This window comes from Hemicordylus capensis, chromosome 4, assembly GCF_027244095.1.
Source record: "Hemicordylus capensis ecotype Gifberg chromosome 4, rHemCap1.1.pri, whole genome shotgun sequence".
NCBI lineage: Eukaryota > Metazoa > Chordata > Lepidosauria > Squamata > Cordylidae > Hemicordylus > Hemicordylus capensis.
Genome location: NC_069660.1, coordinates 78,215,592 through 78,229,632, shown reverse-complemented (window position 1 = coordinate 78,229,632; position 14,041 = coordinate 78,215,592). Strand labels below are relative to the sequence as shown.

General features: G+C 43.1%; 1 protein-coding gene across 5 annotated transcripts in view; it reads right to left on the bottom strand.

Moving 5' to 3' along the window:
- Nucleotides 1-789: 789 nt before the first annotated feature.
- TEAD3 (TEA domain transcription factor 3) overlaps nucleotides 790-14,041 on the bottom strand; it is a 126,461-nt gene continuing 113,209 nt past the window's right edge. For all 5 annotated transcript variants that reach the window (XM_053248759.1, XM_053248758.1, XM_053248762.1 and 2 more), the window contains 7 exons: nucleotides 13,959-14,002; nucleotides 13,065-13,126; nucleotides 9,191-9,324; nucleotides 8,625-8,798; nucleotides 6,412-6,552; nucleotides 5,876-6,028; nucleotides 790-4,890 (listed from right to left, as the gene is read on the bottom strand). In XM_053248759.1, coding sequence (XP_053104734.1) covers nucleotides 4,777-4,890; nucleotides 5,876-6,028; nucleotides 6,412-6,552; nucleotides 8,625-8,798; nucleotides 9,191-9,324; nucleotides 13,065-13,126; nucleotides 13,959-14,002 — 822 coding nt within the window. In that variant the 3' untranslated portion in view covers nucleotides 790-4,776. The remainder of the gene's footprint in view (nucleotides 4,891-5,875; nucleotides 6,029-6,411; nucleotides 6,553-8,624; nucleotides 8,799-9,190; nucleotides 9,325-13,064; nucleotides 13,127-13,958; nucleotides 14,003-14,041) is intronic.

The following is a 14,041-nucleotide window of genomic DNA, read 5'->3' as shown; positions in this document are numbered from 1 at the left end:
GGATGCTGGACTAGATAGGCCTGGACTAGATAGGTGGGTGGGTGGGTGGAGAGAAGGAACTATACTAGCTTGAAGGCTGATGTTATATGAGAAGACAAATTTGCCCAATGGCTGAGGGATCCACTCGGAGTCTAGCTTTGCCATTCATGCCACTAATCAAATGTTGCTGGTTTGGCTGTAATGACCCTTCCCCCCATGTCACAGGTAGGGGTGTGTGTGCGTGTGTCTTAATTTTCACATTAATTTTTAAGTGTGTTTGTTAAATGCAAATTTCTTTAGGGATTGTGTCTTGGGAGGCTGGAGCCTCAGCACTCTGGATTCTGCTGTAAAACTTGGAGAACTGGTTTTGTCAGAAGTGGAATTAGGAAAGGAAAGAAGTGTTTGGATCGAATATGGCAAGTTGCTCCCAAAACTAGGTTTACTCTTCCAAAAATGTTTCCTTTTTCTTCATTGAGTACAAAAGCCACACCTGAAATTCTTAGCAGTCATTGCACATTTATCTTTACAGCCACGAGAGAGAGAGAGAGTGTGTGTGTATGTATGTATCTCTCTCTCTCTCACTAAGGTGAAGAGTGTCACAAGAACTGAATTCTGAATACAATACAAAATTCTGCACTTACACAGTGAGATTGTGGACATGTGAAATGCACACAGAACTGTGTAAAATGTTCTATCTGGTACAACATGGGCTTATGAACTTGGAATCCAATCATAGCTTCTTGCTGCTGATGCAATGCTCAAAAACGAATGAGAACAGAAGTATAAATACCAAAAGTGTTTGAGCCAACCCATGAACAAATAAGTTTAATGGTTTTCAGCAGACCATAGCTTTCTAGAAGCTCCATTGTCTCATCTCCTTGAAGATGGACTTACAGTAAACACAACAATATATGATACAACCCATCACAGCTGGATTAAAAAAAAATACACAAAATATAATACATAAAAAATGGTTTTACACTGTGGACTGACAGAGCTCTAAAAAAGGTGACCATAACCCTGGTAAGCTTTACAAAGTCTTTAAAAAAATAAAACAGTACTTCATGTGAAATTCATAAATACATGGGATGTGGGGGGACTTGGTTAAGAGTTTTTGGGTACCTGTATTATATCCAGCTAAGAGAGCTCCATAAAGCTGGCATTTCCTTAGCCTTGCTGCCATTCTCCAAGAGACAGCAGACGGGCAGTGGTCTGTGTGTATATTTGTGCCCGCAAATTAGAGGCTCAAGGGGTTCTGTAACAGGAAGGTTGGGGATGGGATCTAACTACATTTTGTACAGAAACTAAAGATAGTTTGGCATAAAAAGACTGAAAAGGAAAAGATAAGAAATGTAACACAGTCCAGTTTAAGAGGAGGTTTATTCCAAAGGCTGCAGCTGGGTTGAAGATTGTGGATAAAATACAAGAAAGGTTTTATATAAAAGAGTTGGGGGTTAGACGAGGCTAAGGCCCGCTCCACTCTCCCCTATGTGTATACTTAAGTCTGCCCCAAGGGTGTATATATGCCCTCTCTTAAGAGGCACATTTAGCAGAAAAGGGATATTGTAGGGAATATGGACTAAGGAAAATAGGGCAAGTTTTAACCTGAATTCCCAGAGTTTTTGATCTAGGAATGGAAATAAACATGCTACATATAAACTAGCCAGCTCTCCTCTCCTTACAAATGTACAGATACAGAGATTCTGGCTGTAATCAAAAGGAATTCAACTTCCTGCCTGCTCTTCAAACTATACCTCCTCTCACTCTGGTCCCTGCAACTGCTATTTGCATCTAAGGATGTTGTACCTCTCTCCCAGTGCCTAAGGGGCCTCAGAACGTACCTGAACTTTGAGCTGGCTATAAACGGCTAGCCAGTTCTTCCCAAGAGTAATGCACAAGAGAGAAGCCCTGCACAGGACATCAGCTATGTGCACAGTCCAGGAGGATTAACATACTGAAGGCAAGGAACAGAGGAGATGCCTGTGAATACGGCTTAACATTGCTTTTTGGATCTTCCAGCCACCAGCTGCTCATCCCCAGCAGTGCAACACTCGTTGCAAATAAGGCACTGTTCCTGAGCTATTTGTGACTTGCTGCTCTATCAAACCAGTCCCCCCCATACCATTCCTGTCATGGTTACTATCTTAGGGATGTCACATAACACACAAAGGAGTGTACTTTTCACTGCCCTAGTGGAGTTTTCTAGAAGTCCTTGGGTGGCATAAATTAAAAACACTTCACAGGGAAAATCTTACATTAATTAAAATCTTCCTTCAAAAAAGTTGGGAAACTACTCTGTCAGTCATTCTCATGGTGTTGCCTAATAGCACAAACAGGCTGCATGTTGCATTCAAACAGTCCAAAGGCTTTAAGGAACAGTATTTGTCTGATCTGAGTCAGCCGGTGCTTTTATGTCAGGAAAAAGTGGCTGAAACATGGGTTCTAATCGAAGATGTGGTGATGATACAGGCCCAACTTGAAGGTGAGGCCCAAGTCACTTAGGAAAAGCAGGGCACCAAGACTTTATGAACAGTCCCCATGAAATCACTCCCTATCTTCCAAGACAGATAATGGCAGAAAAAAGGCAAAGACAAGAAAGCCTGAAGAGCAAGTGAGAAACAGAAAATGTGAAGGGAGGATCTCTAGATTTTAACCTGAACCTTATGTTCCATTGACAAGCACCAATCTCTTGGCCTCTTCACAGTCATAATAAGATTTGTATAGCATTTGTATCAGCAGACTTAGGCCTGTGCATTCCAATTTCTTCTAGAGGTGACTACCAAACTCATTCTCTTGTTGCCTCCCCTGGCACTGGCTTTCTTGCATTGTACTGCACCTTTTCAAGGGCATATTTTGAGGCTCCTCCATAGGAATCCCACTGGGTCTGTCAGAGCATAGAGCAAAGAGTAGTATGAACAGGTTGATTAAAAGTGTATCAGGCTAAAGAAAGGATGGAGTAAGGAAGAAAAAACCCATTCAACTAAAAAACAACAACACAAAAACCATGTAGCCAATGAAAAAGGGGAAGATAGGAAAAGTTCAATGGTAGAAAAAGGCACAAACCATACATTATGTTAGTTCTATTATTATTTAAAGCTACAAGCTAGCATTTAGACAGACAAAGTATAGCTGGAAACCTATGGGCCTGAGCCCTGGAGGTGCCATGTACAGTGAGAATACTGAGAACCTGGCACTATTCATGTAACAGGATTCCTAAAAGCACCAATCTAAATTATGAGCCCATTGTGTTAGAATTCAGGCTTAAGGTATAGGGGCTCACATTTACACTTAAACCTTATGTAGAAACTTTCCTCAGTATTTTGAACAGCAAACAGTACAGCTTTCAAATTACAAGGGATTCTATATACCAAGTGGCACTTCACTCAGTCTTTCAGTACAGCCTTGGGTTTTGGCTGCCAGATTACTCAGCTGTAATTTTGGTTCTAGCCTCCTCCACAAGGATATATGAGCTAGGTCGGAAGTATAAAAGAAAGACTTCTATCCTCACATTTAGGTTCTGTCCTTCCTTGGGTGACTACATAGATGAACAGAGAAGCAAAAGGGAAATGAATACCTTACCAAAACAATGCCCAGGCAACAAGAACTTTGGTCTAAGCTTTTCCCACAATTGTTCTTGACATGACAAATGTAAAAATGCTCCATCAAGAACTGGTTAAAAATCCACAGAAGTTTAGAATTTTCCCCAAGTTACTCAACCTTTGCCAGCCCAAATATTTCTCCAAACAGTTATTTCATCTTACAGCCCACCTAGAGGTCGTCTTCTTATCTGCAGCTTGCATAATCTATGACTCCCTGAACTGCTTTCCTCGAGCTGAGCCCCACTTCTTTCCTCATAATACATACTCTAACCTTTTAACATCCCACAAACAGATACCTTTAAGAGCCTCCTTTTCTCATTGAGGTTGACACACATACCACCCAATCCTGCAGCCACACTCACATCTATTACCCAAATGTCTGGGACAAGGGTGTAAAACTGCCAGATTCCTGCCATAATTAACTCTTGGTGCCCCTCTCAGCAGCACCATAACTTGAGGGATGCAGTAGATCCTACAAGAGAAAATGCCCAGTAGACTGTGGGAACAAAATAACTTCCTTGTAATTAACCAATGGGTATGTGCCACACCAAGACGCGACCTGCCACTTCCTTGTGCCAACTTTGCACACAGCCTGTAGCAAGAAACTGAAGAACCTTCATCTTCTTTGTTGGTGTCCAGAGCAGAGCGAGACCAGTTACATAAACAAGGCAACATCCGATTTCCCATTCCGTCTCAGAACAGGCAGCCTCGGAAGCCCGCATGTAACTTATCTCTGCAGATGAAAGCCATCAGGCAAAGCTGGATTTGAGGATAGAACCCAGATCTCAGCAAGGAAATATAGACAAGTATTAAGCAGATGTTGGCAAACTCATTTCATCAGCTGCTTCTAGTACTGTGTGCTGGGAAAGGCATCAAGAGGTGCCAGGCCTTGGCACTGACGTCTCCTTAAATACTGATGACCGAGCCCCCAGGGACAGTCCTCTCCTGCTGCTTCCAGATACAACTCTCCTTCCACTTTATGGTTTCCTGTAATTCTTCTCTTTGTTTTTAAAAAAATTGTTCCTAAGTAGAAAACATCTGTGATTGTGAAACAGTTAGGTTTTTTGTTTGTTTTTTGGCATCGCTTTTTTTGTTGTTTTCAAAAGACTTGCGTCAAGGCATCCTATACGGGTGGCTTCTCTGACAAGACTTCTCTCCTCCTCCTCATGCAAATTGCCCAGTCACCCCAGAGGGGCCTCTAGTCTTTGACCAACTTGTACACATGATGCTGAGCGCCGTGCTCACTGGTGGATACCTCAAAAACGAAGGCTATACAGAGCAAGGTTTCCTGGGTATCTCTGTTTGTAACAACCTGAGGCAAGGATTAAAAAAGAAGAAAAACACACACACAGTGAGAGCAGGGAAGACAGCAGAAAAACCATGATTCTGAGACAAAATAAACAGTATTTATTTTAATGATTTATATCCCACCTTCCCCTGTTAAAACAGGCACACGTACAATAATTTGGCCTACTCTTTTACATAACCACAGGCGTTTACCTAGTTACTACTACATCATCTGTTTTGGATCAAGACATAGAAAGCACTCTTCCCTCAAATTAAAGACTGTAAATGAAAAAGGAATCTGCCAAGGCATAAAGAACCTGGTTCCCAGTGACTATTCATGCTGCACTTTGTACTTGGCTGCAGAACTGAGTACAATACACATACATACTTATATCAGTTGTGAAGGTTACACACAGGAATAAATCATCACTTCCCCTTTTAAAGCACATGAAAATGAAGCACTCTTTTTCTCATACTACCTATGATCATCTTAGTTAGACCTTCTTCCCAACTCTAACATCTATCTATATATAATCTCTCTATATAATTCTCCTAAACGTACCCGTTGCTAATCCCATGCGTGACAACTCTCGCAAGAGCAGCTACCCGGGGGATAGCGACAGGCTGGGAAGACAATGGCAGTGGCAGCTGGTTGGCTGGAGGAGGCGGTGGGCCAGCCTGACCAGCAGGAACATGAGGTGGTGGCGCCGGGAGGAGGCGGCGGCAGTGGGAACAGGAGGCAGCGGCCGCTACCGGAAATAAGTGGCGGCTGGAAAGCCAGGGGGTGCGGGGCAGAAGCGGGCAGTGGGGAAGCGGTTGGTTGGCCAGAAAGCCGGGCATGCCAGCGTGGGGGGGGGGGGAGCGGGATGCCAGAGGCGCAGATGCTCTGCATCCGGCCCAGCTAGTACAATGTAATTTGTTGAAACAGCTACTACCAATCATATATAAAATTCAGTGTAAATAAGACATGAAGGTGTGGTAGTTACACAGGGCAGAAGAAACTGATTTACCTGCAGGATGGTGAAATTCTCCAGGACGCTGTTCATCATGTATTTTTCTGGGAGGTGTTTCAGTTTATGGATAAAGTTGATCATATACTCGCACATGGGAGACCGATGGATTCGGTACACAAACCGCCCATTCTCCATCCGGGCATATTCAGTCTACAGAAAACCAAAACCAAAGCAAGTCTTACAAAGGGGCCGATATAAAGGTGTCATTGGGTTCTGCGGAGCACAGAGGATGCAGTAACAGAAGACAGATATATCTATTTATGTTTAAGATGGCTTTTGAGTTTGGCCTAAGAGAACAGGAGATGAAACACTCCAAGGAGGGACTAATTAATTCTCAGGGGGCTGGGAACAACAGGAACACTCACTTCTAGTAATCTTGTCTCAAAGCACTTTCCCTTTTGGGCTGTAAAAATCTATCAGAGCTGAAGAACTACCTCAGCTTTCAACCCCACATTAACCACTATGCTGTTCACCCTCTCCATGACGTCTCCCTCCTGCTGATCCCCACCTCACAGGAGAAGCACAGGACTCACCTCCACCTTCTCAACTACTTGCTTCCCAAAGGAGCATACTTTAGTAGAGACAGTGATCGTCATGTTTTCTGCACTGCTATACTGACTGCTCACGCCATAAAAAGCACCAGGACCATCCTGAATAGTGCTGTTAAGATCCGCCTAGAGCAAGGGCAGGAGGTGTTATAAATCAAACCAAGCACAGTAATAAAGCTTACATACATGTAAATAATAGAATCGCACATCCTTCCCCAGTTTATCCCGGATTCCACTTCCTTCCCCTTCTCTCATGTGTCAGTTTTTAGACTGTAAGCCTCTAGAGGCAGTGACTTGTCCTCTCATTCATTGTAAAGTGCCATGTCCATGGGCAGCATGTAAATAACGTGAAATATAATGAATTATTAGTTTTTGCTAGAGGTGAGCTTTTGAAATGCATATACTGAGTGGCAAAGATGTGGACATGAATGGTGCATCTGGGGGTAATTACTAATAATTAGTATAAGCATTTAACATCTGTAAAGTTAGAAAGTCAAACTGAATCTGAACCCAAGCCCAAAAACCAGTTCAAAGAGATTTTTTCAGTGAACAGGAACTGAACTCTAATCTAAACCCTCTTGCTTGCCTTGAACTTGAACTAAACCTCTAAAAAGTGATAACTAGCTCAACATTTCTCTTGTAAATCGCCATGAGACATTGGTATGAGGCCGTATAGAAATGTAATAAACAAAACAAATAAAAACATAAGTGGCTCAATAATCAGGCCCTCAGGAGATTCCTTTGAAGGATAATGAAGGCTCCCTCTCTGCTTCAGCTATATTTAGAGGAACTATATTAAGTTTTCCTCTAAATATATTAAATATATTAATTTAATTCCTCTAAATATACTAAGAGGAACTATATTAATCTACCTTAATATAAAATTAATTTCACTTGAAAAATTTATAAAACTGTATTCTTTAATTTTTAAAAAGGCTTTTGTAAACAAAATATAATGGGACAAAACCCAGGAAAATATCCTGTTTAGGATGAATGATAGAATGGTAACAAAATGGAACTGCATTGCCAAGGAAACACACGAAGCTTTCAGCCTCAGTTAAAGAATCCTCCATATTGAGGCTTGTTGTTAGACATCAGCCTATAGATGGGCAAACCTATACTTAAGCACCAGAAGAATCACCAAACGAACCACCAATCACTCCTGCACCATCTCCTCCTCTTTTAAGATGGTTTCCTGAGAAACAGAATTTCTCCAGATACAGCTGGAGTAGAAGGGAGCCCTCATTGCCACTCAAAAGAATTTCCTGATTGTCTGATTTTTGAACTGTTTTCTACTTTTTGTGCTCAGGGGTTGGTTCTGGTTCAAGCTCAAGGCAATCATGCAAGCTCAGTTCAGATTCAATTAACTGAGAAAACCATACTGATCTGGTTTTTGGATTCAGGTTCAAGTTCAGTTTGATACCCTGAACACCACCCTTTGAGGCAAGTCATTATGATGCTCATTTTGCTGAAAGAGAGAGAGAGAGAGAACGTGCAGTTCAGAGTATGAGACTCATATCTTCATGGCTGAGCTGTAACTTGAAGCAAAGTCTCACAAATGGTCCAGCACTATTCACTGGACTACACTGGCTCATATATTCTTTAGCTAAGGGCTGAGAAGATGAACTGAAGGTAAATTTCACATTGAAATATAACTGCTTCTTATAGCAGAAAAATGGCAACTACTTGACCGCCTTCAGTAACAATATGCAACAGGTTCAAGCTGGGCCATCTGTCACAGAGTGGTTCTTAAAATGCAGGAAGGTGGAGAAAAGGAAAGGCCAATGATTCTTGTAGTGTGTGCTGTGGGAACCTGAATGTCTGCAAGTGACCCGGCAAGAACTGTGGTATTGCTGAAGTCTGGAAGTAGGTTATTGAATGTAGCACTTATTCTGAAGGAAAGGCACCTTGGTTTTCGGAATAAGTGTAACTTCTTTAATGTCTCCCATCCGGTGATCTGGCCTAAATTTGCTTAGCACATAAAAACAAATGAGACCACATTCAATACAAGATTGCCTGATGCTGCACTGACTGGCTTATGCATTTCCTCCTCTCCAAATTCAGATTAGAGAATCAGGATGATAAACAAGAAGACCCCTTTGTCTCATCTCCTGCCCCATCATTCAGTGGGAAAAAAAAAAAAGCCCAAGCACAGCTTTTCAGAGGCACTGTTTGGCATAAGCCTACACGGTTCTTACCCAGAACTTGACTAGGAAAAAGGAGTTCTGGGGTCCCCTCTCATAGAGCTCCTTCAGGCCACCTTTCTTCTCAGGGAACTTGTCATAGATTTGGCGGATGTCAACTGCCTCCAGCACGGGGTCGCTGTACGAGGGATTCGTTTGTCCAATATGCACAAAGAGGTGCTTGCTATACTGTAGTGGGGGGGGGGAGAGAAATGTGAAGTACAAACATGTGGGAGCAGATGGGAGCAGTCTCCACTACAAAGATTCAACCAGGACAGATGGGAAACAGATATTCCTGCTGATGCTGCATGGGGAATTCACAGCTCTGCTCCCTTATTGCCAATCACTGCCATCTGGACAAAAGCACTCCAAAGGGGCTGCAGTAATGCCTATGCGGCACAAAGCAGTCAGGGCGGCCAGTGTTTATTCTTAGGCTCCATTTCTTACACAGCTGATAAGTGGAGCCCAGGCTTTATGCAGGCATATAGACAGGCAAATCATTTGCAGGAAGGCTCTGCTTTTTACTATCCACCCCCACCTCTAGCAGATAGCAGTTCCAAACGTCTTCCCCAAAGAGTTACCGTTTCAGGGTCACGCTGCACTTCCATGAATGCTGAATACTCAAGGAGCCGCAGCTTGGTGGAGGCGATAGTGCGGTCCTGCCAGACTGGCACAGCCGAGGCAGCAGGTGGGAGAGGCGCCAGGGGCTCGTAGCCTAGAAAAAGAAAGCAGTGCAACATTCCTGAGCACTATAGGTGAAGAGAAGCCTGCTAGGCTCCCGTAAGGTCGAGGGACCCATTAGGACTGCTACCGTTATTGCCTAGATGGCAGTTTCTATGAACCAGGCTTCTTAAACTATAAGAGTCCAAAATTCAAATTTATATATTTGGTTTTTGTGAAAAGCTCTGGACATACCATGCATTTAGAAGAAAGCAGAAGTGAAATGGACCAGATTCCCCCTGTACTCAAAATCAAGGTTAGTTGTGAACAAAAAGATGGAGTTGACTATTAGTTTCCTAAATGCCAGATGAAATTATGGGCCATATGACACAGACTGGGAAGAGTGTAAGGCCTTAGTGGCTTTGAAGGTTGGCTGCGATTTTATGTTCCCAGATATTACAGCAAATTTTTAAAGATCACCTATTCCTAACAAGGTAGGTTTTGCCAAAAAGGATTGAGTAAATGAGTAGACAAGACAGGTAAGTTTCCTGGTGAATTGCATCATTTTCTATGACCGACAAGGGGATATGGCACATACCCCATATCACAGATGAATAGCTGAGAGATAAAGGCCACATTTCTAATTGTATCACATTTCAGTTTGGATGCTTTGTCATCTCAAGCCCAGTGTGTGCATGATCAAACTTATCTTTCTTCTCTCTTTATCCATTGACCCATCCATCACCCATCCTACTGAATATGTGCAAATCCCTGGCTTTATCTTCAAGTCCTGTTTTCTCCTTTATTCCCTATATTCAGTCTGTTACCAAATCATGTTGCTTCTCCCTTTGCAAGAATACGGCCCTTCCTTCCTGTCCCCTCAGCAAAAACTCTAGCTCATGCCCTTATAATATACATGTTCATAACTCAGAACACATATAGTTCCTAAGAGGGGTGACTTATTTGTATGTGTGGGTTGGCATTTGTAAGTTGGAGATTTCATTAACTTAGTATATTATGGAGCTTTGATTATAAGTACGGGTCGTTTTTAAGTCATGTGTTTGTAAGTTGGGGAGTGCCTGTATTGCCTTGTCAATTGAGACTAGGGATGTGCACAGAACCTGGTGAGGGTGGTTTGAAGGTGGGGCAGGGGTCAGACTTCAAGGGCGGTAGAGGGTGCCCTTCCCCTTCCCTCTGCTTTCCCCCTGCTGGCGCTCAGTTTTTGTAAAGTCCTTTTGGGTGGCAGCGTACCTCCCTGCCACCCCATCCCCTCTTCGGCTGGAAGTGGCCAGAAGTACCTGGCGCACATGTGCTTGTGAGCCTACATGACATGCAAACCTCCCAGTGTTCGAACCTGTTCGGAGGCCCATAAAAGGGCCTCTGAACAGGTTCGTGCACATCTCTAATTGCAACCTTCTCCTCTTGTCTTCCAGTGGTTCACCTTGGTTCCCTCATCTTCATTCAGAACTCCGCTACCACAACAACTCACCTCTCTCATAATACACACTATATCAGGCCTCTTCTTAAAATGCTCTACCAGCTTTCTGTCCACTCCTGGACCCAGTGTAAGTTCCTTGTCCTTAACTTCAAACCCCTCCATCACCTTGGCTTTCATTACACTTCTGTTTGTGAACTTCGCTCCTCCAGCTCCACCTCTCACAACCATCCAATGGTCTTCTGCTCCCTCAGATGATCTTTTCTCCTTTGCTGCCCCTTATCCTTGGAACTGCCTCCCAGAACAACTATGCAACACTTTCTCCCTTCAAATCCCTTCTTAAGACCCACCTTTTAATGAAACCTTTGGCACAAGGCTTTAGTCCCGATGAACTTCTCTAAGTATGTAACTGAAACAACTGCATATTCTTTCTGTCTACTCCTGCCTCTATTTCCCTTCCTCCATTGTCTCCCTTGTGCCAATATTTAGATTTTAAGCACCTTGAGGCAGAAACCTGTCTTTCAATTACTTTGGTGAAAAAAGGAGCACATTTGCACAGAAATGTCTCCATCTTCCCAAACACGTTTATTTTGCCATACAGGAATACAGAGGTATTCCTAGGGGCTCTGTTCCCCAACATTGCCGTGGATAAGGGATCTGTGAATACCAGATCATTGCAGGCAATGTAATCATGCGGTTAGGTTCCTGGAGGCTGGGAAACCACAGTAAAAATGGGTGGGAGGGATGCAAAATAAAAGTGCCCTACTGTGATCCATGGGCCTCCAGCAATGTCCCCCCAAAGCGTCACAATCCACACCCACACACCAAATCACTTTTTAAAAAAATTTAAAAAAACAAACAAAAATGAGCCAGAAAATGTTTGCATTGTACAAAATGGCAGCTGGAAATTACCTCCGTGGTATTTCTGGCCTCTTCCGATCCGCAGACACCCAGATTTAACCCATCTCTCCCCCCCACCGGTTTAACGTCGCCTATACTGAAGTTGGGTGCAAATTACCTGACCGCAGATATACGAAACCATGAGCACTGGACCCGCGATTAGCGAGGTCCTCCTGTACTTGGTTTTAATACTCAAGTCTACCCATGTCCCTGATCTCTGCAAGGATACAGCCTTCTTTGTGAAGGTAAAATGGAGCTAGTCTATTTCTGCTTGCTCTGAAGATAAATTAAGAACAATGTCAGCACAGGAAGCATATAGCTTATAAGAACTGGATACTGTGCATCTGAAACCCTGAAAAATTCCATGCACATATCCCAAGTACCATGAAAGTGCTAACTACTCTTTAGTTTAAACTAGACAAGATGATAAGCAACTCATGGTCTGATCTATCTTTTTAAAAAAGCATCCATGGATACCCATGGGGGGTCCATGGTCTTGTGGTAGGAAGCTAGTCTTCTGGTAGCAAGCATGACTTGCCCCCTTAGCTAAGCAGAGTCCACCGTGGTTGCACATGAATGAATGACTTGGTATGTGAGCACTGTAAGATATTCCCCTTAGGGGATGGAGCGTTTCTGGGAAGAACAGAAGGTTCCAAGTTCCCTCTCTGGCATCTCCAAGATAGGGCTGATAGAGATTCCTGCCGGCAACCTTGGAGAAGCCGCTGCCAATCTGTGGAGACAATAGTGAGTAGATGGACTTATGGTCTGACTCAGTATATGGCAGCTTCCTATGTTTCCCTTAATCAGATCAGTGTTGTAGTACTGGAGGAAGTGAACCCTTTCTCTAAAACCATTTCCCTCAATCTAAATTGTGGCCCAGAAGCTGACATTTGCTCCATGGGGGGAAACATACAGATAACACCATCACTGGGGCAGAGAAGAAAGAGTTTACCCTCTGGCATGGAATAATAAGATGTTCAGTGGCCGACAGCCTGACTAAAACTGCATGAGTTGAGCCAAAGGATGTATGCCAACAGCAGTAATATCCCTGCTTCTGAAGTCAGATGCTCATGCAGAAATGGTGTGGGGGATTTTCACCAAACTCTGGAAGTGCTATGAGCAGTGCACAATTGTGTCACTGAGGGTCAGAGAGCATCCAGGGGAAGGAGAGACTGGCTAAAAAATCCACCACACCCATGAATAAGCACCCACATTTCAGAAACAGGGATGCTACCACTGCAGGCGTGTATCCTGTACTTCTGAAGGAAGAAGGAGAATTCCATTATCCTGGACTGAGAATAAAAGTTCCATCTCAGAGAGACCCTAAGTGCTGACAAAAAAACCCAACTATAGCTGCGTGTATGAATAAGTGGCATGAAGTATTTTGGCGATGGGAGAGACAACAAAAAGTCATCTCTTTCTGGTGAAAAACATCAGTTAGTTGAAGCCAAACCACTTACTGGCTAATGATGGAGGCATGGGTGGCTGGATGGGGTAGGCTGGTTGTGCAAAAGGTTTAATGCTGAAAAACAAAACAGTTTTAAACAGGTTAGTGAGAATCTTATCTGCTCACATCCCCAAATAATGCAAAGGTGGACTTTTCCAACAGATCACCAAGATAAATTTATGGTAGCTTCTTCATAGCCCTAGAGTCATCAATTCTCAGAGTATTTCTCCACCTCACCCTGCATCATTTTCCTTCCCTACGATTTGAGGAGCAGAAATTATCCAATTTACTTCAGGACAGGAGGAATTAATATTCTAGATGCAACTAACTCATGGGAATCTGGCCATCTGTGTGACAAACCTTTCCTCTCTTGGTGTATCTATGATATTCAGGGGTTGCTAGAAGCAAGTAACTGCATCAGAAACAAGTAACTACAGAATGAGTTTTCTTTGTACTTTAGTTTCTAGTGCATTTATCACTGTCACACAAAACCTGGCACATTCATATCAGAGGTGCTGATATAGCCAAATATACCATTCCAAAAATTACAATTCCTCCACATATAAGCAAGGGATGTGACTGACTTCTCTTCCTCCCCATGCAAGGAAATCTCTCAGAGAGGAATTCATACAATGCCTCTCTAGTGCAGAGGAGATTGGGTAAAACACAATTACACCTGCCTGAAATCAGTTGTCTTTGGAAGAATTTGTATGCAGCAGCTTAGAAACAAAGGAATAAATGAGACATTTGCTCAGAGACAAATAGCAAACTGGTTTCAACTTGGATGGGTCAAATTCAGGAACCTGACATCAGTGTCTTGTTCTAACTGCTATGCCATCTAACTCCATGTTTCAAGCTCCATATTCCTCGAAAGTCATGTTCAAGATTAACCAAGTTCTTTACTTACTCCTGAGAAGGTCCAGACTGTCCTGGCATAGGCCCACTCCAAAACTGAGGGAATGAACAAAACATGGGGGTGAGGTCAGGAAT